This window comes from Cupressus sempervirens, chromosome 11 (assembly GCF_028749045.1).
Source record: "Cupressus sempervirens isolate cs-2001-9-10 chromosome 11, ASM2874904v1, whole genome shotgun sequence".
NCBI classification, from domain to species: domain Eukaryota; kingdom Viridiplantae; phylum Streptophyta; class Pinopsida; order Cupressales; family Cupressaceae; genus Cupressus; species Cupressus sempervirens.
In genome coordinates, this window is record NC_143128.1 from 62969267 (window position 1) to 62994669 (window position 25403).

Genomic DNA, 25403 nt, shown 5'->3' on the forward strand with positions numbered 1-25403 from the left:
AAGAGGACTCTCTCCCTACCATTGTTTGGTATTGAGAATTGATTAACACACTATCTCGTGGCTTTCAGGTGGGGCTTGGTTCTGCCTTTTTCTTATTCAGGTTCTTCCTACCACCTTGAGATAAATCAGTATACATTGGTACATCAGGATTGGTTCTTGTGTAAGCTCTAGTGTTTTTTCTCTTGTTAGCCATATTTATTGTTTAGCAAATAAGCACTAGCTTCAAAACCTTGACTGAGTTGCCACCCTATTCTAGGGAAAATATAACAATGAAAAGTACTCCTGACTTTAAGGAAAGGACACAAGACAATATAGAAATATCTAACATATAGATGAACCAATCAAAACGATCATAAGACTGCAACTCTTGCTTAACAGATAAGACACTTGGAAGGGTTGTATACGCTGATGTGCATCTGTGGCATTTGATTTTCTTTTCCCTTTTTAAATTCTCAAGGTTTTTCACTAAAAATTATCCACTATAACCACGAGCCATACCAAACGATCTGACAAACACATACGCAACAAGACCAAAGACACTGCAGTACTTTTTTACACTTGTGTTGGACAACTCCCCAGTGGAGTCGCCATTTTGTTGGCGTTTTTCAACTATTAAATAACAAAACCAAGGTGGGTGTACCTAAGGGATAATTCAGAATGAATACTGTTGTATGAGAATTTTATTAGTTTCATTCTGATTCTCATCTTATATCTCTGACAAGTATATAGTTTATCCGTTTCTTGTCACTTTCAAATGATATACATCCCTTATAAGCAGATTTGGTCACAATTCTTCTCAGATTTGCAAGTATTTCTAACCATAGCAGCTAACTAAAGCTAAAATGTTACATGCGAACAAGTGCTGACCATCTTTGAAACTCTTCAAACAGTGAAATAAAGTTGATTTTGATTTTAAACTTGATGCTTCTTCATGATCTACCTATCTGTAGACTGGATTAACTAGATCAGTGCCTATTCCATTGGGATTCAGAGTCTATTCCAATTTATAGATCTAATTTGGTACATTACAACAAGTATTATCAGCAATTCTTACTGGACTTCATTCTTATAGACATCCTTTCTACTACCATAGTAATCCCATCAAATTCACTAAAGTATTTACTTAATTCGTTGAATCAATAGCAATAATGAATTGACATACAACCTAAGTGAATTGCATTCAAGTGGACAAGCTTTGCTCATACAATATTAGAATAACCAGGTAATAACAAAGGAGACAAAATTCAGCAAGAACAGATATGGGAATGGTTGAAACTTGTATTAACTTTCTTTGAAAATTATATACAATTGAAATAAAACTCAAAATGACTCTAGACAAGACACAAAGATCACATAACATCAATGTATTCTCAGAAGATTTGCAGAGGAGATACATCCTAAAGTTTGCTACCATCACTGGACCAAACTATACTCAATATAGACTCAAATTGTATTAGAAATCAGACCCTTCTCTAGCCCTAAAATCTCACTTATATAATATGAGATGCAACAAACTTCAGGCATAGAGAACTGACAGGTGTCCTTTTACAAAAGGTATTTACACACAGCTGTCACAAAAAGACAAAATTGTGTATAACAGAAAGATTTATACATCATAATATTCTTTTGGTAGGCCCCTCTTCTGTTACACCTTTTGGAAAACTATAAACCCCATGATTTAACCCTTTATTAATTTGATTCTTCGGAGTAGGTGGCTATCAAGCTCAAAAGCGACGTGTCCTGTTCTATTGATTGCAGGCTCACCTCAACTCGGGGGTTCTCACTGTCTTCATCATGAACTGTTAGAGTAACAGTTACATTTGCATCTTCATCTACCCCATTATCGTCTGCCATCTATTTTGCAAACAAAAATTGTTCCTTCCATTCGTTGAAAGCAGTGTCATCAGGCCAATCAAAATTTAGGATTTCCCTTTGTACCGTTATTATAGAATTTTCAACTGCTTCTATCTCAACGAGGTCCTTTCTGATGGCTTTATAAAATAACTGCACTTTAACCAATTCTTCATTGGTCATTGCCCATAGTAAATGCCCACTTTCATTTACAACATTATTCATTCTTTGGCAGAATATTTCATCCAATTCCTTTTTCCACTCTTCCTTTTCCTTTATTCTATCAACCTTTTCTAGAGCACTAGGAAAAAGGTGAAACTTCTCAGTTATGTATTCGGAAAAACAAATTGTTATTCATTTATGAAATAATCTCATTTGTCATCAAAACCCTCCAATTTAGTCAGCAAATCAAAAATCTTTTCTATTTGGTGACATGGCACCTAGATGACAGATATGCACATAGCAGTAATATCATTATTTCTCTCAGTCCATTTCTATACAATAGGCATTAATTTACCTTCATCTCTTTTTATTTCATCCCTAATAGCTGCAATTCTTGCCAACTGATCATAAAACATTGGCCACTCAATTCTATCCACTAAGTACATTATAGCTTGCCTTATTTTTTCTTCATACTGATTATTCAGTTCTACATGCATTGCATATAATTTATTGTTTTCTTATTCAAATTCCTCTGCAGTGTAGAATTCAGGCCTCTGTGGGGTGTCTGGTATCTCAATAATGGGGGTGGATTTGAATGGTTCAATTGGTGGCCGGGGGTATACAATTTTTGGCCTGTTGGATTCCCCCACATTTTTCTTCCCTAGTTGCTTGTCCATTTGAGCCACTTGATTTTCCAGCAACTGTATCTGTTTGCCCCTTTCCTCATATGCCTTCAGAACTTCTTCAAATTTGGCATTGAGTTCTAAGAACCTGTCCTATTCTTGTCCAGACACCACATTCCCAAAATTTACCATTTCTGAAGCCATTCCAAAAACTTGCTGACTACTTACCTCACCAGCCCTATAAATTGTAAGAGCACCAGTATGTTCTACACTAGAGATTTCCTGCATTCTAGTTTTATCTCTCTTCTCAATTGACTAGATTACTAGGGCTTGGTGGTCATCACTGAATTTAATTCCCCTATGTGCTTGCAATATCTCCTCCTTTGTTTTATATTGTATATTTTACTCTTTTCTAATTGAATAAAAAATCATAGCATTAGCTATGTCCCACTCTGGCAAAACTAGGACCCCTGACTCCTTAACTATCTGCCTCCCGGCCTTAGGTGTAAACTGGGCAAAATGACTCAAAAATTTGGATTTTACCTCTTCCTTAATAACAGAGTCTAGTTTACTAGGTTGCTCTGCTTTTATTTTTTGAAACATCTTCTCAAAATTTCCTAGATTTTTTCTCCATAAAAACTGTGCAAAAGCCCTAGACTTAACAAAATTTTCATCATTTATAAACTTCTCAGAAGCTTGAGCAATTAGTAGTTCTATCTCCTTACCTTGATAATCTGCAATTGTAAGGTCTAAGGAGGGTATAGGAAGCTCTTGAGGCACTCCTCTTTCCATGTCTGCAGTAGTAACAATTACATCCCCTTTTCCACCAATCTGTCTCAGCTGCTCCCTTAAGGATGCTTCATCATCTATTTTGATTGGGGTTTAGCTTGGGGACTACTCTTCTACACGAGAAGAGGATCCTTGTTCCAATTTCTGCCTCTTTGGGGCACTAGCTGCAGGTGGACTCTCTGGCCTTGGTCTTCCATGAGGGGGAACCTGTTGTATGTTTTGAACCATTGCATATCCTACCCTCTTTTGCAATGTATACTGACTAGTAGCAACTATATTTCTGCTGTTTATTCTTCTCTGTACTTCTGCAGCTCTGTCTAGATAGGTTTTGACATAGGTGGCCTTTTTCTCATTCATGATTTGCATTATTGCAGCAAAATTGTTCATCAACACATGCATTTTGGCTCCCCAATATTTTTTATCTTTCAATGGATCATAATCAGAGTCAAATGCATTGATGAATTCCAAAACTTTGCTGAATAGTATCCATTTTTCTTTCCTTACCTCTTGTTCCTGTAAAGAGAAAATATTCCTAATAACATCCTCAGGAAAATACACTTGCTGTGTCATACGGGCAGCCTTTGTCCTTTCTCTCAGAAGATCAAAGAATCCCTCTAGATCAATATATCTTGCATGGGACTCTGACATGTTGTATTTATCCAAAATAAATTGAGGTGTCTCCACCTGTTTCTTACAAAAACAAAATCATTTGCCAGGGTAACAATTGGGAAGAAAGTGCCTTTACCCTTACCAATCACATCTCTTTCCTCAATAGTCCCAATCTGCCACAACAATTCTGGTATTCTTACCTTCAATGGCACATGGAAAGGTAGAACATGAGGCTTCCCCAGAAAATCATATACTCTGATCACTGTAGAAACATTATATGGGATTATATCCCTCCAATTGTGACTAACTGAAAGCCCCTTCGCATGGTCCTTGGGTCTGACCAATTCTAACAGTATCCCCTCTCAAAAGAAAGCTAAGCTTAGATGCAAAATACCTGTCAAATCTCACAAAACTGGCATTTCTAGCCTCCGAGGTCATATCAACGCTCCACAATTGGACTGGATTCCTTTCTCCATTCCTTGTCAATTCTAATTCCATACCTTTAGAGAAAAATGTAACTCCTTTGAAAAGACATACATGCACGAGCAGGGAGTACCAGCAAAAAGGTTTGTTTACCTCCCCTTTTGATATTCCTACCAATCCGTTGTGAATTTCTTCTGCTAGGAGAGAGGCAAAATCTAAAATATTGCTCATTCCAAACTATAGTGTTTGAGCCATGATAAGGACAATAGAGCCTGGGATGTGTTCCCCTTCATCCATCCCAAAGATTTGGCAGAGTGAAAGATATAAAGCTTGAGCCCTAGGATTAAAGTATTTCCTCATCAATGGCTCTGGGGTACTGGGTGTGACCAAGGATAGTGTACCAATCCTGGTGAAATGTTGTAGAGGCCCGCTCTCAGGTACACCCTCTGTGCATCATACCTTGCTTGAAGGTCATCCATGTCAATGATCTCATGCACAACATGGCTGGGGTTCAGGTTAAAAACCTCCCTAATCAAGTTAGGAGAAACCTTGAAAAGATTTTCTCTAGCATAGTTCTTCACAAATCTAGTAATGTGATCATATTTCTTGGCCAGGTCAGCTAGTAGATCACTATCAAAGAAAACCCCTTGGACTACTAACTTTCCAATATCAAACTCCCTGACATTGCTTAAAGGGGTATCCAATTTTCTTTCAAAAAACCATTTTTTGAACAATTCTAAACCCCCCATGGAAATCTTGGCATCTCTCAAATTATTTGCTTTATCATAGAAACCCTCTGCAACTATTAACCTAGAGTTCTTAGGAATAAAATCTCTACTAGTTGTTATTTCATGTACAGATGGGGGAGATTGCTCTAGAAAATCGTCATGGATAGACCTTTTAAGATAGTATGTCCAAAAAATTCCTTTCGTGGAGGCATCTTGAAAACCCTAAGCTTTACACAACACCAAATCCTTGATTTTTAGAAGTTGCAAAGTACTTACCCGCTAAATTTGCCTCTTTTTTGTAGAATTTTCACTGCAATTCACTGAATCACCTTGTAAAATTTTGTGCCCTAGCTCCGAAAATTCTTTGCGCTCTGATAACCTTTACAATTTTGTCGTTCAATAATGGTGGCTTCATGAATTATATTCATGCATTGAGATCACACGAATGAGCTTTGAGCAACATTAACTTCCATTAGCCATTATTTCCATGTTGCAATTAGATTTGAATCTTATCCGTTGATATCATCAGATCGGACGACCCTAATGCAAAAAGCATAATTTCTTTATAGCTTTAAAGATCTGACCACGTTTCGAATAGGCGCTTCCCTGCATTATTTAAATCTCTTGCATTTTGACAATGCGGACAAGCGCCAGCCGTTGATCTTCCCTTAGATCAATGGTCATGAGAAATAAAACAACTTTACAGCAACATGTGAAATGGTGTAATACAACTGGCGTAATAAATCTTGCAACCCGTCACACATCAGCCCACCTTGGTTGTAGTTGGTCCCACTTTGCCACTTGTCAAGTTAGCGCTTCCCCACATTGCTTAAATTTCTTGCACCTTGAAAATGCAGGCAAGCGCCAACCCTGATCTTGGTTAAATCGACAATCATACAACCAATAGAAAATCTCCACGTGAAGCAGTACATTTTGACAAACTCTATGCAAACAAGTTCCTTATTATCTTCTGAAAAGGTGGGTCCTTGACGTCACATTTGCCACATGTCAAGCTGGCGCTTTTCAGCTTTGTCTAACCAGTGAGCACTTTCATAATGTGGGCAAGCGCCAGCCGTCAATCTCTGAAAGATCAACAATGGCATAACTTAAACCTTTTTGACAGTCTGAGATAACAGTGATGACATCATTAAGGACACATGTCACCAAGGTGCTTACTCGCTTTATTTATCTGTCGTGCGACTTCACTAAGCGGGAAAGTGTTGTCCGTTGATCGAGTCAAGATCAATGGTGGAGCCAAGCTATGTTATAAGAAACCTGTCAGCATAAACAGCTTATGGAATTTTGACACTTGTGATACGAAAGGAGAACAGCTATCAGCAGTGCTAGTTTATCTCATGAAACGCAGCACTGACATCATCGTGGACACGCATCCACAAGGCGCTTTCTCGCATTGTTTAAAATTTGAGCATCATGATAATGCGAGCAAGTGCTGGCCTTTGATTTTGTACAAATCAACGATCACACAAACTTGTATCCTTATGCCATCCAGTCAGCTGACTTGACCAATAGGATGTCACCTTTTAAACTAACGTGCTCTGACAAGTCAGACAGTGACATAGATTGCAATATTAATTTTGAGAATCTCTGCGCCCATGACATCATTTCCAACTTGGCATATATGTGTCGTATTCCACCAATGAATGCACTCCAATTCAGCAAGGCTTTACAACCTGGCGTGACTCAGCATCCTCCTCAAAACTAGGTCCCACTGTGCCACACGGCGCATTGGCGCTTGCCCGTATTATTTATCTTTCTTGCATGTTTGTAATGCAAGGAAGCTCTATCCGTTGATCTTACCAAGATCGATGGTGAATCAGGATCTTTGCTCATTAGGATCCAGTCAGACAAATCAACCTATGAAAAGCTTGCTGTATGCTCCAACTCATCTAATAATTGGCACGAGAAAACGTCATTACTGCCTTCTGATAAAGTGGGTCCATGACATGACTATGTGCTACATGTCTTGTTGGCGCTTCCCTGCTTTGTGTAACTGTTGTGTATTTTGATAATGCGGGGAAGCGCTCTCTGTCGATCTTACCAAGATTGACAGTGCATCACAACTAATGAGATAGTGATAATTTCATTAAAGGGCCAACCAATAACATCGTAGGAAAATTGAACATGTGTTGACAGACACTAACAACTCTGCAACATGGGTCTGACAAATCTGATAGTTTATGGACTTTGTGACGCACTAAGGTTCCAATGTCAGAAAGAGCTACGTGGTGCAAAGGCGCTTGCCTGCTTTACTTAAAGTTCTTGCATGCGCTTAATGCGGGAAAGCACTGGGCTTTGATCTTATCAAGATCAACGGTTAATCAAAATCTCGCTGCAGTTAAAGTTTTTTAAATAAAAACACTTCAAAATAGTAACTGCGATTAAAAGATGGGTTAGCAAGGGTTTATAGTGTAAAAACATATATAATAAACCTTGCAACATAAAACTTTTTAGGGTAAATTTACCTCGCCAAAATCTTTTTGAAATATGGTTTTCAGAAAATTTCAAGAGCTAGAGCATAACTGAATAAGGCCTTAGGGTTTCTCATGAATCTAAAACAGGGTCTTGATCAAAAATCAAGACTTTCAAAACACACACTTCGGGCTTTTCACTACTGAATTCAACAAAGCAAGAATGGTGAAAAACCAGGCCAACAGGTACGAAACAATTTTTTATTGATTTTGTGGTTATCACTCTAGAGAAGAAAGGATACGATGCTCTATTAGGAAGGTATGGCTGGTTGTAGCAAAAGCTACTGATAACTGGAAACAAAACAATCTATCTATTGAGTTAGAAGGAAGAAAGTACATCATAGACCTCAAGAACTAGTCAATAAGTTAGGACCTGGCATCAGACTCCGAAGAAGAAGACTATGGAGGGATGGAACCAAATGAGGAAGGAGTACTGAGATTAGGGGAATGCTCAGAAGACGACACAAGCTCACTTAATGGCTTATTTCATTGACAGATGGGAGACTATGAAGTTTTCCATGCGAAATGTTATGCTAGAAGTATAAGAATCCGAGTCAAAGGAAAAATAACCGGAAGGGTACATAGAGTATAAAGAAGGGATGGCAACCCTCAACAAGACACCTGCACACATTTTTGAATAGAAAGTGGAATACGAAGAGGCCAAGCTCTAGGTATTGAACCTCGGAGAAGGAGATCAACCCAAGGAATTATGGATAGGAGATGATTGGGATCCAGTATTGAAAGCAACAACTCTTAGAATCTTCTTGGAGTATAAGGACGTTTTTTCTTGGACGTACAAAGACTTGAAGGGTCTACCTCCAAAACTGTGTGTCCATCAGTTTCCATTGGTACTCAGAGCAAGACCAGTATGGAAAATACCTTATAGAATGAACAAAAACTATACAAAAAGGGTCGGGGAAGAAATCACAAAGATGTTAGAAGCAAGGATTAAATTCAAAGTGCAAACGAGTGAATGAGTATCTCCTATAGTCATATCACTCAAGAAGGATGGCGCTCAAATTCAGATATGTGTAGATTTTAGATGTCTAAACGCGGTAACAATAAAAGACCCATTTCCCATTCTGTTTATTGATAGCATCTTGGAGGAGGTAGCTGGTGATGAGATGTATTCCTTCATGGATGGATATTTAGGATACAATCAAATTAGCATTGCGGAAGAAGATAAGCTAAAAATTACATTTGTGGTTGAAGATGAGGTATATGCCTATAGTAGGATGCCCTTTGGACTATGCAATGCACCAACCACGTTCCAGAGGATCGTACTACATATCTTCGGTGGAATGTCTGTGCTGAATTTCAAAGCATTCTTAGATGACTAGTCGGTCCACAGTGGGTAGGAGTAACACCTAAAAATTCTAGGAGAATGCATGGAGAAATGTCGAAGAGCAAGATTAGCTCTCAATCCAAAAAAATGCAAGTTCATAGTTCCACACAGGAGACTGCTTGGGCACATTGTGTGCAAAGAAGGATTAAAGACAGATCTTGATAAGATCAAGATTTTGGAAATAGAAGCGCCGTCCAATTTAACAGGTATCAAGTCATTTTTGGGTCATGTAGGATACTATAGAAGATTTATAAAAGGATTTGTCGAAGTATCAATGCCACTAGAAAGATTAACTAGGAAAGGCAAGTAGTTTGGGTGGAAGAAAGAGAATGAAGAGGCCTTTCAAGAACTGAAGAAAAGATTAGTCAGGGCCCCTATTCTCATATATCCCGATTGGGACAAAGAATTTCATGTCCATGTGGACACCTCCAATTATGCAATAGGTGCCACTTTGGCACAAGCAGGGAAGGAAGGGTCGGATCATCCTGTATATTTTGCAGGCAGGCTCCTATCTAAAACAGAGTGTAACTACAATACCATAGAGAGGGAAGCGTTAGGTACGGTGTATGCAGTGCAAAAATTCAGACATTACTTACTAGCTACACCCTTCACATTTTTTGTTGACCAGCAAGCACTAGTGTACTTACGGAATAAACCGGTGATTCAAGGGAGAGTAAGTAGATGGCTAATTCTACTACAAGAATTTATATTTAAAATTATAGCGAGGCCAGGAAAATCTCATGTGATTGTTGATTAGTTGTCAAGGATCAAGTCAGGGGAAGCTTTGGGTAGTGGGGTGTGTGAGGATTTTCCAGATGCACACCTATTTTAGATTGCAGTGTTACCTCAATGGTATGAAAAAATTGGACACTACTTATCAACAGGAACCTTTTCAAAGGAAATGCCTAAAACAGAAAGGAGAAAAATTGCCTTAAAAAGTAGCACATTCCAGCTAATTGAAGGGTTATTGTACAAAATGAGACTAGATGGAATACTGAGGAGATGTGTAATGGAGGAAGAAATTCCAAGGGTCCTAAGCAAGGCCCATGAAGGGCTGGCGGGAGGTCACATGGGACTAGATGCTATGGTGAGGAAGGTACTTTTGGGAGGACTATGGTGGCCGACACTATTCCCAGATGTGAGGGAATGGGTATTGAGTTGTGACACTTGTCAAAGAGAAGGAAGGCCACTTAAAAGAGACTTCATGCCATTATTTCCATCCAAACCACAAGAATTATTTGAATGATGGGGACTAGATTTTGTAGGACGCTTACCAGTATGCAAAAGTCATCGGTATAAGTACATAGTGGTGGCAAAAGAGTACTTAATGAAATGGGATGAAGTACGGGCTCTTCTAGACAATACTACTCTCAACATGGCCATGTTTTTATATGAGCAAATAGTCACTAGATTCTTGATTCCACTCCAGCTAACAAGTGACTAAGGAGTACATTTCGTCAATCATACCATTAGGAGTATGACAAGTGAGTATAAATTTTTTCATTCTTTATCTAGTCCTTATTATCCAAGAGCAAATGGCCAAGCAGAGACCATAAACAAAGTACCTTATGTACAAACAGGAGGCCGTGGTACCAATGGAACATGTAGTACCAAGCTTACGAGTGGCAGTCGAAAACAGGTTAGGGGATGAAGATAGCCTCAAGGAAAGACTATGTACTTTACTCAAACTGGATGAAAGGAGGACATTTGCTCAATGGAGTACAAAGGTGGCCTAGCAAAGACGAAAATTTTGGCATGACAAGCATTTAAAGAAAATGGATTTTAAACAAGGACAATTGGTACTAAGATACAATGGGAAAAATGAAATAAAATTAAGAAAATTTAAGGTTCGATGGCTAGGACCATTTAAAATATCAGAAATAAAGGAGAATGGAGCAATAAAATTATCTATTTTGGATAACAAACCTATCAGAGACCTAGTAAATGGGTCTAAGTTAAAAGCGTATGAGAGATAGAATAAATTGGCAAGTAGCTATTTTATAAATATAAAAGAGGAAAAAGGACAAAAAGCACAAAGAGAAAAACCGAACCAAGTCCTTATAAAGAGACGGAGTCACAAAACATTACCCAAAACATTACCTGGAGTGACAAAGAAGGAATTGTTAGAGAAGGAAGTGATAGACATGAAAGTGTAGAGGTAGCTGTACGAGAGGAAAGGGTACCCAAGAAAGGCATACAGCAGCAGGAGAAAGTAAGACATTCTCAAATCATATTTGTACGGGAGCAAGGCAAAGTACGACACTTCCAAATTTCATTTGAACATGACATCGTACGACAATAGCAAGTAACATCCGTATGGGCATCTGTATGGCAGCAGGGGTGCATAGGAAGTAATTTCCTATGGGAGATAGAGACACTTGTATGGCAGCAGTCTGCAAGAGTACGGTAGACAAAGGTACAACAACACCCTACAAGAGTTCGACAAATAGAGGTACAGAAAAAACAGGCACTCCTAGTACTTGAGAAATCCATACAAAGGCCAGAAGAGGACAGACATAAGGTGGCCATACAAATACAGGAGACAGTATGAGGGATACACAAGCAAGAGGAGAAGCATCTATACAGAATTCTGTACATCCTATAGTACAACACTTTGAAGTTGGTTACAAGCGATCACTTCAAAAGGATGGGTGGTACAAGTGACATAGACAAACAATTCAAGAGATTTAGGAATTGACTCATCAACATAAAATGGTGAAATTAAGCATAGGGAATCCGAGCAAAGGAAACATTACTGATTCTAAGAAAAAGAAACTTGTGGCACTGGAAGCCAAAAAGGAAGAAAAGAAAATGACAAAAAGCAAATGAGAAATGATAGAAAATCACAATCATGGCTAAGAATATTACATTTGAGAGTGTGACAGGAAGTGAGTGCAAGGCTTGGTGGGAGAAAGAGGAAGCGGATCATCCCCTGAAAACAACATTGTGCACAACAGAGGTAGACAAAATAATTTCTATGCCAATTTTTGAATTAAAAGAATCTGAGCCTATCCTGCGAAATTTAACTACAGGTTATGAGAAGTCATGTCATAAATCTATAGTCCAGCACTTCCAGCAATAGGTGACAGTTTCTTATTCAGCAGAAGAAATAAGTAGGGGTTTCGGAATTCCCAACAAAGGGTAAGAAGTGGAAAAAACTTCTATGACAGTAGAAATCCAGAAGAAATGGTTAAAATTAATGTTCCGGAAAGATCTTACAAGTTTGGAATGGGAAAGAATATTGAAGAATAGTAGGGGTCTAAAGAAAATTTTCATAGCAAATGATGAATGGCACTATTTTGTAGATTTGGTTAAAAGCAAACTCACTGCGGGCAGCCACACTTCTAACATTGCCCTTTGGATGTTATTTGCAGTGGATGGATTATATAAACGGCAGACATATAACTAGGCTGAATTTCTTTTTGATAGACTTCGAGAATTCATGGAGTTGAAACATAAAGCCTTTTATATGCCGCATTATACGGTGGCCTTGTTCTTAGTAGTACGCACTCAAGTGAACAGCGAACACTGGGGGATAATGGTACCGGCTAGTAGAGTAGAATCTTACAAACCAACCATGACTTACTGGCTCCATCTGGATACTATGGACACAGGATCTCACAATGGAGGTGAGCCCAAGAAAAGAAGCCAAACAAATAGTAGTAATCGAAGAAGCAGAAGAGGAAGAGGATGGCAAAAGTTTAGAACAAGAAGGTAGTGATATGGATTCATCCTCCTCCGACTCAGAGGAGGTGGAGATCCACCTGAGTCATTTGCAGGGGACTCCATAGGCAATGATGTTTTTACCACCTATAGAGGGGCCACTTCTAGTAGGAGTAGCAAAACCTCCTGAGCTTTACCAGAAACTGCCTAGTGATCCCAACAGAATTGGGGTAGCAAATAATTCCAATCCAAATCAAGCAGGAGTCGAGGAAGGAACAGGTGGCAGGAAACAAATCCCAACATGGGGGACTTCTAGAATATTGATTCCGGAGATGCTGCCACTTATCCTTTCGGAACGGCTTTCCTTACCAAAGTCATAGATCTGAGGTGCCACACAAAGTGTGCCCATAAAGTGATGTTACAAACATGTCTTGGCCCAAAAAAGTCCATCCAGTTGCTATTGTGGTACAGCCAGTAGGAGAGGAGAAAATCGGGAAAATTCACACTCAGGGTAACATGACGATAGTGGCTGGTACGGATGTGGCCAAGATAGATACTGTCCTAGAGGAAGCAGACAGGTTACTCGAGGAAGAAGGCATGGTGTCTTCACCCATAGAGACAGTTGCTGAGGAGCAGGTAGAGATGCAAAGTGAGCACGGGGAACCACTGGGCATAGCCTCTTTTGCAATCAAGGCCGAACTATTCCTCACTGAGCTTCATGCCATAGCGCAGTCTACTCGGAAGATTGTGCAGCAGGCCAGGGCTTAGAATCTGGAAACTATCATCACAGTAGCAGAGGCCTTGGCCACCTTTATGCAAACTGATTGCCACACAAATTGGGGACTACTAGAACATGGTGGCTATTCGGAGGAGGACATGGCTACTACATGGACAAGCAGCTCTATCATTTCCATAGGATAGGAAATGCGTAAATGGAAGACGACTTTTTTTTTGGGGGGGGGGGATAGATGTAGTCAGAATAAAGTAACTATTATGTTTAGTACTTGCTAAAGCTAGTTGGGCTGAGTAGTTAGGTGGTGAGGAAATGCGTTGGTTGGTTTCCAACAAACCGACACTTTTATAAATATTTGGAACATTGGTATTGTACTCATGTCAGTTTTTGGTATTAATAAAGAAATCATTTGTTTGCCTACTGGTATTGTGGTATGAATGGTACGTTCTAGGTTTTACTTCAAATGTATCAATTGGGTTATTCTGTGTATCTGTGAAATTGTGTGATATCCCAATCTACAACTAGAAAAGAAATCAGACAACCCTTCAAATTCACCACTCAAAGACATTAAAGACCAGAACTCCGGCATTTTTTGTGCAAGAAATCGAATTGGGTATATTTCACCGAACAAATGCTGAACTACTTCTTTGGCCCTATCCATAGCCTCACATGGATTTTGCGCCCATCCAACAACCATAGAACCTTAACCAATGATTTTGACACCTGAAACAAGAAAGAATGAAAAGGAAATTAGAGAAGTATAGTAAGTGAGAACTGAAATGGTATAGTCAGCAATTTAAAATATTATAAACAAGGTTGCACAAGTACACATACCCAGACCCCTAGTACGCATACCGGATATTGGTATGTGTATCCTGTACCAGATAATTGCCCGTGTGCATACTATGCAGACTGAAATGCCACGTCAGCTCACAATTCCACCCCCCCTTGCAAAACATTAAAAAAGGTGCCACATAGATTACCATGTCTGATTTTTGTTTCAGTTTTTCATTTGCATCACAGTGTGCTGTTTATCAAGTTTAATTCAATATATAATGAGTTTGTAACTTTGATACAATATTGATTAACAGTAGACCGCTAAACTTATTCTAATTTTTATTGTTCATGTTAGAAGTTTATCATTTGCAATGTGGCATTATATAATTTATCATCTTCTTGTTCATATTTAAAATGTCTTCTTTGTTATGCATCTAAAGTTTAAACATTTAGCATATATATTATGACTTCTATTTTCAGATTTCTTGTTTTGAAGGCTCGATGTCTTGACTCGTGGCTCATACTTTCAGATTTTCTTTAAATCAAAATTATATTAAAAAAAATTCGGCATACCCATGTACCCCCATTCCCTATTTTGAAGAATAGCCCTACCTGTACCCAAAGTACCCAAGTGTTTACCGCATAGATTAATTAAGAAACCCACATAGATAATGAACACGAACACGAACAATAGAACTCTTCTTCTTATTCACATATGCCAAAGACATTACATTATGCTTGAATGATAAGATGAATACAATGCTTCCTGAAAGGGTTATAAATACTTTCCGAAGAACTTTCCTGAAGGAGTCCGTCAGCCACATACAACATGTTGCTACATAACAAAAACCTTTCCGAAGGGACCCGTCGGTTGATACACAATTTCCTTTCCGAAGGGACCCATCGGTTGATACACAATTCCCATTGACTGATACACAATTTCCTTTCCGAAGGGACCCGTCGGCTGATACACAATTTCTACCGACGACATCATCCCCCCCCAAAAGAAAAAGTCATCTCCTGACGACAATTACAAACAAAATACATTAACAGAGTGACTACAACAAAAAATCTGCTTCTGTCACATCACTTCCACATTCATCCCGTTACATCTGTAGCCTCTACTAACACAATACTGTCTCCTCAAGCTGACCTTGATAGCCACCTGTGCTGCTCTCTCTGCTTCCAACTCCTCGGTACCCTGAGCCAAGTGTCGCTACAGTGCCTCCAACTGGATGATCAGCTCTTCCTGAGCTCTCTACGCATCCACCAAAACAGCCTCACGACCAACACCTACTCTCAGTGCCTTTGGTACACAGACACTCCATGCCTACAGCAGCTCCAAGTCTTCTCAATTGGTCAGATTCCCACGACTGATATCCGCAACGACTGGGGGTCCAAGGGGCAACACCCCCGGCGGAGTCGAGGGGCAGTGCCCCCGCAGGGTCTTGGGTCGCAGGGTCCAAGACCAAATTAGCACTCCGAAACCCACACGAAACTACATAGAACACACTATTTTTGCAATTTCTCCTAATCCCACACTCTTTCTGGCAATCGCCAGTGCTTCCCCTTCCCTATGGCATCATCTGATACTCATTCTGAGCATTCTTGATTCATCGACCTTTTTTATTTTATAAGAAAACCTCCTGTCACTCTTCTGTGCTACCAATGTACAACTACACCATACATCTTGCCACCGTATCGACTCCTTATGCAATATCCTCAAATGTTACTAAATCTGAATGTCATATCCTGCAGAAGTCGTACACCCAGACCTGTGTAATCCATATGCCATAAAAACCCATGCAACATTTTATGCAAAACTCAAACCTCACAAGGCAAAATCCGTTCAGCAACAATATTTCAAGCATATAATGAAATCCTATTAAACTGCAATCGAAATCCGTACGGCTTCAATGCTTTAGCCCATACCCAAAATCCGTATCCCAATCTTCAAAAGCCTAAAATCCGTACGATACAAAATCCAAGCCTTTAAAAAATCCATACGCTACTTATTGAAATCCGTATGGTGCAAAAACGGCTAGCGAATTGTACGCTAGGAAAGTCCATTCGCCAAGTTTGTATTTGATGTGCTCTGCAAAATCCGTACGGCAAATAGACTTTTATAACATCCGTATGGTGTGATTTAGAAAGCTGTACGGTGGACCTCCTTAGAATTCCTGACTTTGGAAATCCGTACAGTGACTCTAAAAAACCGTACAATGTCTTTACTCCCAAAAATTGTACGGTAGCCAAAACTGTACATTGCATCTTCATTGGAATTTCTGTACACTACTTTGTCATACCTTTAGAATCCGTACGTTGTACAACAAGCAAACAATAAATTCCGTACAGTGAGGGTGTTAAAAATCCGTACGGTGCTCCAGTAAGCAGCCTTCAAAAACCGCACTCTGCCTCTAAAAATTGTACTTCAACTCCAAAATCATATGGTGCCTTTTTTCATTTTAAAAAAAATAAATTATTTATCTATTTTTTCTTTTTCTTTTTTAATGAATAGCAAAGTGAATATTCCCTTGGACTGTTGTCATCGTCGGTCTGCAATGATGAAGGGGTCCCCTGAAGGCCATTCTCTAATGCAGAAGTCTTCCGGCCGTGGTATACCTTCAACTTCGAGCCATTCACCACCTAAGGCACTTCCTATCCATCCAAATTCCATAATTTTATTGCTCTATTGTCCCCTACTTCCCGGGTCTGATACGGTCCGACCCACTTAACTTTGAACTTGCCCGGCTTGATCTCATTCCGGCCTTCGTACTTCAATACCCACTGTCCGGGCTGAAACCTACTACGCTTGTTTTGTGTCATCTCCACATCGCCCAATTTGTTCCCGAAGCTCGCTACCATGGACTCCATCAGCTGCCCTTTTTGTCCGTCAATAACACGTTCACTCTGTACTGCTACAACTTTTATTGAACCTTTCCTCTTTGTTGCCTATGCAAACCGTATCGTGTGTCTTCCTTGCTGCCAGTACCTTTCTGCTATATCTGTGGTTCGACGTAATAATTTCTTCGTATGCAGTCGTACAGTAGAATCTTTCCCTCTTTTGGGTTCGTACTGTATGTTCTTTCTTTTAGCTTCAGTCATACCCGCCTTTCCTTCTTCGGCTTGTCTGTGTTCCTTCGGACATTCATTTCTTTCTTCGGCTTCTCTGTGTGCCTTCAAACCTTCATTTACTTCTCCGGCTTCTTTGTGTTCCTTCGAACATTCATTTCCTTCTTTCTTACCTTCGTCGATCCTTAGCATATTACAACTCGGAAAGAGCTCGTAATCCTCCATCTGCCAGTGGTAAAGACCATTTACTAAATCCAGATCGTCATCTCCTTCCAATCGTAGGACTCCCTCCTGATCGAGTTCCATACTCTGCCTCCTCTCATCGTTTTCTCCTTCAGAATCCGACGATAGAGCTTCTTCTCCAACCATCTGAGTGTGTAGATCGATGACATACTTCCGGCCTTTTCTTTCAAGTGATAAAGTATTTTTCTTCCTATCATGCTTTGCCTTGGTTTGTATTAGCCACCCCCGACCCAGAATAGCATCATACCCTTTCCACCTTAGAGGAATCACAATGAAGTCCAACAGGAATGGTTGTGTTCCAATTGTCACTGGTTGCACTGTGAGTATTCCCAATGGCTTGATTCCATGTTGATTGGCTATTAACAACTGGAAGGTAGGTGGCCACAATATCGACTGTCCCAACTTTTTCCAAGTATCCTCTGGCAGCACATTGACACCGGATGCTCCGTCCATGATCGTGTTCGTTAGCACAGTCCCGAGAATGCCCATTTCAACAACCATCGGATAGCGTCTGGATGAAAGAGCTAACAACATCGAATCTTCTGCACTTGCGCCATTCTCCTTTTTGTCCGTTGTACTTGCTCCACTTTCCTGCTCCCTTCCATGTTCTCCTAGGAGTTTAGCAGTGGGAACGATGTTTGTGAGTGCCGATCGGAGTTGAGGCATAGTGAGCAACAAATCATTTATCCTGACGGGTATCTCTGCTTGCAATATTTGCTGTACAATGTTCTGTTCTGCGCAGTTCCATACGGAGGTACTCGGCATGTTCTTCAAGTGTGCCGTTTCTATCTGCGTTGCTCTCTAGATCTCTGCCCGTGCTTCCTCCAATCTCTTCTTTTCCTCCGTCGGATCGAGGTATAGCTTTGCTTGCTTCCGAGTGATTGCCAGAACTTCTTCCTCGTCTGTCTCGACGGTAATCAAGTTTACTCTAGACTTTGGGCATTTAGCATCGTCATGATCGCCAGGTCCACACCATCGGCATAGCAACTTTGGTGTGTTTGCCGTTGTGCACTCTCGGGCAAAGTGACCCCACAGATTGCATGCGTGGCATTGAAAAATTGACCGACCATTCGCATCATACTGAATTCGACTCCTTCCACCATTATTGTTGTTGCCGGTATTGTTGTTGTTGCTGTTGTTGTTTCGCCAGTTGTTTTTTTATCCAACCGATGTGACACCTTCCGTATTGGTGTTCCCACTCCCTCCTACCGCGGACGCTTCCTGCATGAGGAACACTTGCTGTGGTGTTCTTGATTTCAGGTTGAAAGGACATTCCTTTACCGAGTGTCCTAGAATCTGACAGATCTCACAAAATTGCTCTTTCGGGCAAGATCCCTTCGTATGGCCTTCTTTCTTGCACGGACCTTCTTGTTGCTTCCCTTGTCATCGTTGCTATCTTCTCTTGAAGATGCATCATCATCTGAATCGGACAAGTTGTTCTTCTTCTTTGTCTTCTGGTCACTTTCGAGGTTCATTGCCCGATTGTACGCTTCAATGTATGTTGATGGTGGCACGATCTTCATCTTTTTTCGCAGCTTCAGACGAAGGCCTTCAATGAACCATCTCTTTTGTAGCCCATTAGCTGGCTTATTCTCCATTTTATTGATCAGGTCTTTTAACTTCCTGGCGAAGACTCGGATTGTTTCATTCTTCCCTTGCTTAGTATTGAATATCTCTGCTACAATCTCATTATCGTCTCGCAATATTTGAAATTCTGCAATAAATTCCTTCTTAATATTATCCCAACTGTTTAACTTCTGCGGATCTGTGTCAGTAAACCAATCAATCGCAACACCCCGTAGGGTGGCTGGAAATTTGTCGGACCCATTCGTTTGTATCTGTTATGCCATTTGCTCTCTAGATCGTTTCACATGTTTTATAATGTTGAATCGGATCGGCGGTTCCTTCACCATCAAATTTAGGCAACTTTTCTTTTGGACTTGCCATTATTACTGTATGTTGAGGGTTTTGTTGTGTACCTGTGTTGTTTTGCGCTCCTGCACTGTTTTGAGCACCTGCGCTGTTCTGAGCTCCCGCATTGTTTTGAACACCTGTGCTATTCTGCACACCCGCGCTGTTTCCAACACCCGCACTGTTCTGCACACCCACGCTGTTCTGCACACCCGCGCTATTTCCAACACCCGTGCTATTTTGGACACCCGCATTGTTTTTAGCTTCCGCGCTGTTTTCAACACCCGTGCTGTTTGGTGAAGAAGAGGGTTCGTCAACCGAAGTTGTTCGTTCTAGAAGTATATCTCAGACAAAGAGGTCACTCCACGCTCGTGCTCCTTTGGCACTTCGAGCCGTGCAAGTCGATCTCCTTCCGTCAGGATTCTCTTCTCGTGGCGTATGTAGGTTGAGAAACTCCTCCTTTGCTTCTTCCACCAAATCGAGCCACTGTCGAGTCTCTTCCAACAATTTTTTAGTGCTTTTGTGTTCGTCGGTAACTTGCTGAAATCTCCGTCTGCGTTCAGCCTGTTGTGCCAAAATTAAATTTTCCTGTGCTGCGCATAATTCATCCTTTTCCTTCAACTTATTCTTATTCTTGTTCAATTGATTCAACATTTAATCTTCATTTGCCTGTCATCGTACCAAGTCCATCGGGCAATTGCGCCAAATGTTTAACGTATAGATTAATTAAGAAATGCACACAAATAATGAACACAAACATGAACAACAGAACTCTTCTTCTTATTCACATATGCCAAAGACATTACATTATGCTTGAATGATAAGATGAATACAATGCTTCTCGAAGGGGTTATAAATACTTTTCGAAGAACTTTCCCGAAGGAGTCCGTCGGCCACATACAACATGTTGCTACATAACAAAAACTTTTTCGAAGGGACCCGTCGGTTGATACACAATTTCCATCGGCTGATACACAATTTCCTTTCCGAAGGGACCCGTCGGCTGATACACAATTTCTACCGACAACACCAAGTACCTTGGTACCCATGCAACCTTGATTATAATTCCTTATGACTTTTTATTTAAGGCTGAATATTGTATTTTTTTAAAGCTTACTTTGATCTCATTGATGGTCCTAACAAATATATCATAAAAAATGGTCTTCCACACCATCTTTTGTTTAGCCTTCCTATGGTAAGCACTCTCTAACTACCTTTTGCTCACAAACATGCACATAAGGTTGAGCAATGTATATGCTATATTTTGTAAGGTAGCCTTCCTATGGTAAGCACTCTCTAACTACCTTTTGCTTACAAACATGCACATAAGGTTGAGCAATGTATTTGCTATATTTTGTAAGGTAACAAGATTATTGGTAAGGCTAATGATAATGAAATGCCCAATCTCCTTGCCATTTGTGTGCTCTCTCATGAGATTCAGGACCTATCGCATTTTTCACCCAACTTACCCCTATGTCCATAGGAAGGTCAAGGCAGTGATTGGCACAAGGGCTCCAAAACAATGTAGGGGACTTCACCTCTAGTAATATACCACTTAACACTTATGCAGATGCACTGTTTGTAACTATTTGGATAACATTTTCCATTCCTGCCTCCATCACCGTCCCATTCAGCAAGCTATGCAAGGTCTAGACATTTTTCATATCAGTGGAGGCATCAGCTATTTAAAAACTACTAAAATTGTTCTTAATGACTCTTAAAAGTTAATGAGTGTCTTATTCCTGTTATTTGTCCTGTCATTAGATAAAATGTTCTAGCCATTGGTTTTCCAAATCCATTTAACCTCCTCTACCAATATAAATTTTCGGGCCTCGTTTCTAATAATGAATCACTCATATCACAAATAGTTGATGCCTTGAACCTCTTTCCTACCATAGTCAATTCAATAGCAGATTCCTTCCAATAAGGACTTGAAGCAACATTAAAGGGAATGCCATTACGGTATTGAAATTTGGCACATGATAATAAACTTAGTGTCGTCCAATGAAGGTTGCAGACAAGGTGTGTTATGAAGAATAAAATAGAATTGTGGATTTTTGTTTAGGAGGTAATAGAATTTAGTGCAATATCACAGCATCGAATAATTATTGACATTTCGTCAAATATTTGACAATTGAAAGGAAAAATTAGATAGGAATCTAACACACTTCTAACTTCACTCTTCCCTTCTTGTCAGGGTTTCAACCTTATCTTATCCATCATGTCATGCCTTCCATCTGTCCCCTGCCTTGCTATGTTATCTGTCCAATGTTTAAACTTGACCCTACCATCTTGTTCATTGTCCAACTCCTGATGCCCTAACCTATAGAATGTGTCTGGAGGTATGCCAGAGCCTTTTTACCCAGTATTTTCACGTGTTTCCATTTCTCTCCTAGCTTCTCAGCATGTGGCATATTGTTTCCAGTAGTTTTCTTTGGCACCATAATTTGCAAAGTGGAATTTTTCTTACCCTTGATTGCTTTTCAAATTTGAAGTTGCAGGTTTTTTTGGTATCTGACTTGTTCTGTTTGTGGGGGCTTAGTCTCACATACCATCCCAGTGTGAGTTATCTTGAAAGAGACAAATGAAATGCTATTGATAATTATGCACATCACTTTTGGGCAAAACTTGTTGATCAGTTCTGTTTTCATCTGAGGCTCCATTATGCTAGCTTCTTAGATAGTCTGGGATAAATTAACCACTCCTCCATACGTCTTTCAAAGCTTGAACTTTTGGGAGCACTATCCTTCTTAATTGTGCGTGTAGTGTTGGAATTCATTTGTGTGGATCTCAATTATGCCACAAATGGAAGGGGTAATAGATGAGAGAAGGGGCAAGGAAAACAGTACTGGTGATGTTTGATATTGCTGTTACGTTGGGATCAGTTTGGTATCAACTTACCTTGAACCATTTCTAATTGCTAGTGGCCAAAAAATCAAAGGCTGTGCATTAATGTCTATAAATCCTGTGTATTGGAAGGTAGAGAGAGCTGTGGGTTTACAGATGAGTTGAACTAGAGAATGCTTGGAGCAGTCTCCATGCCATCAGGCATGTTTTTGAAGGGTCCATTAATATGGTCTGACTGAAAAAAATTTAGAACCTATGGTGCCAAATCCTGGTCTTGGAATGTACTTTCATCTATTGAAGATGCTAATGAATATATGGAAATATGTAGGGCAATCTGTAACACCCTACTAATGGTATGTTTCAGTATGATTTTTTGACTTTGATAGCCACAGGACGGAGTGGAGGAAGAAGCCAGTTACAAAAAATAATTTGGGGATTCTCTCCTTGCCTGCAAAGCTGCTATTTTTAGTGTAGTTGATTGTAGGACTGCATACACTTTTCTGGTAAACAGGAGTTGTTTGATATTCGTCTTGGTTATGTTAGTTTGGCATGTCTTCTATCAATTTTATCAATTGGTTGATAGGAGGAAAGCAATAGCAGATCACCGATAGTATGAGATTTAAATGCTTGGAAGAAATACTATTTTTAATGCTTTGTAATTTGTCTGTCTGCTGTTTGAGATGTGCAGGTTCAAGGTAAAATATATCTGAATGTTGGGCCTGTAAGCAAAGCTTCAAAGTGGAGGAGGACAAAGGGACTAAAAGTAGCACTTCCACTTCAAATTTCATTTGCCACATTAGATGTAAGTTTACTGAAATAGACTTGTAACAAACTCCATTTTAAATTGAGAAAAAATATAATACAGTCTTCATTGTACAAATGAAACAGATTCATGATGCATGAATGCAAAGAGTGTGATTTCCAGGACACAAATAATAGCAAATGGCTACTTAACATTTCGAACCAACTATTAGAAATTTGCATTGTAGGATACTTGATTTATGATCTAAATGCTGAAATCTGCTTTATATAGTAATTTGCAAAGACTTTCTTTCTCAAACTTTATTTACAGATTAACAATAATTTCTCTTCTTTTTCACAAATTTATGTCACTATTCAAATTGACAGGTACATTTATGAGAAATTTGACAGCTTCTTTGCAAAGATAAAGCAAATACATCTGACTAAGGATCTTACTTTGGGATAATATGGACAGCATTTTAAGCACATTGTGACATAGATGTGGAACACCATGAATACCTCACATCATATAGTAGACTTCACTTTAAGGCCCAAATGGCATTCACCAAATTGGAAGGTTGCCTCCTTGTAATGACAAAGAGCTGAAAGAAGGGATAATGAAGGCCTTTTGAAAGATTTATTCAATCGAGGAGTCTACTATAATTCACATACAATGGATCACCTCCACAAATCCAACATTTAATGAACTAGAGGAAAATATAGATAGAGCTACATTAACACAAGCTAAACCTATTGGATGGTGGACAAGACATGGGAAGGGTACACCATACTTTAGGATGCTTTCCATTCCCCTCCTTTCATAGTTTTCTAGATCCTTTATTGTAAAAATGAATTGGCTATCCACTACATCAAGAGGAACAGACTTAGCTTTAGACAAGTGAGGAAGATAACGATCTTGCATAGTGCTCTACTTGAAATCAAATCAATATTCACACCCCTATGACATAGGGCAGCTGCTCAAGATATAGACAGTGCCTCTCGGCCCGACCATGATCACAACCATCAGCTACTTGCTCAACACAACCATGGCCTTGCTCAACTGTTCATTCTTTTGTGCTGATCACCACTGCCCGCACAGTCTTTTCTACATATGTTGTTGCATTCCTGTTGTTCTTTATTTTTTTCTGCTCTCACGTTCTTGTGTATTTGTGTTCTCTTTGTCACATGTCCGATGGTTTGACTTCTTTCTTTTTTATTTTTCATCATGATCATGCCTTCTTTTCCTCTGTCCACTATTTCTTGTTCGTATGATTCATGCTACAATGTATGAGGTTTTCTCAGGGCACCAGGGGTTGTGGCTTTGTGTTGCTTTATTTGCCCTACACTTGGGCACCCTATGTGTCTACCTAGATTGGGTTTCACTCATTCTTCTCTAGTGGCTTTTACGAGCATTGGTCAACTCTTTCTGTGGTTCTGGCTTTTGCTCTCTTCCTATCTATAGCAGTCTTTTCTAGTTAGCATCTAGTCTTTTCCTGTCCATGACTTCATGGGCTCGTTGGAAGAGCCACCTCTACCCTAAGCTTGACACCCTTGCATACTTACCAACACAAATGATAGGAGATACAAGAGCTTTGTGAGAGAATGGGTAGGATAGAATCTGAAAAACAAGACCTCAAGTGATGTTTGCAAGATATTTCCAACAATTTGTCCTCAGTGGTCCCTGAGAATGCTGAACTTCAGGGTCTTCCTAGTTCTAACATTGAATAGACCATAGTTAAAGATGCAGACATCATGGAAATCAAAGCTAAGAAATCCGAGATGATTAATCTATAGGATCAAACCAAGAAGCAACGCAAATCAGGGCCCTCCATCTGCGGCAACGATGGTCCTTGTTTTGCTAGTGCAGAGAAACTTGTCTAATCCAAACTCATCAAAGAATGCATTGGACGATCTTGCGAGTTCAACCTCAAGGTTTAGGTCCTCCTCTCTATCTCCCTTGAGCCATGGCTATTTGATCAACGTTTCTCAACAATTACTTTGATCTCACAGGTGTCATATTTGACAAAGCTTGGATTGGTTCCGGAATACTTTTTTTTATTCTCTCCCGCTTTTCTATTGATCGTTTGTGTAATTTCAAAGTTAGGTGAAGCTTTTCCCACTTCCAACGAAGATTTTTACAGATAAGGACCTTACCAAAATGCAGCTAGTTGAACTCAAGTTGTCTAGAGAGCTTGTGGTCGGAACAAGGTGAAATGGCAAATGGGTTGTCATTAGGAACCTGAAGGCTATCAAGGATTCCTTCCCCCTTAGGTGGGAATACAAACACCCTACTACAATTGTGAAGTTACTTTTGTTTGCTATGGGGAGAGATTGGAGTGTTGAATTCTCCTAGAGTTAAGTGTCGGAAGGGTAATTGCTCATTTTGGTCAAGGCTAC

General features: G+C 39.8%; 1 protein-coding gene across 1 annotated transcript in view; it reads left to right on the forward strand.

The window, feature by feature from the left end:
• The window catches only part of LOC149528260 (alpha-mannosidase-like), a 344971-nt gene that overhangs the window by 295269 nt on the left and 24299 nt on the right, over positions 1 to 25403 (forward strand). Inside the window, exon 25 of the mRNA XM_089811746.1 lies at positions 22954 to 23067. Within this exon, the coding sequence (XP_089667872.1) occupies positions 22954 to 23067 (114 nt within the window). The remainder of the gene's footprint in view (positions 1 to 22953; positions 23068 to 25403) is intronic.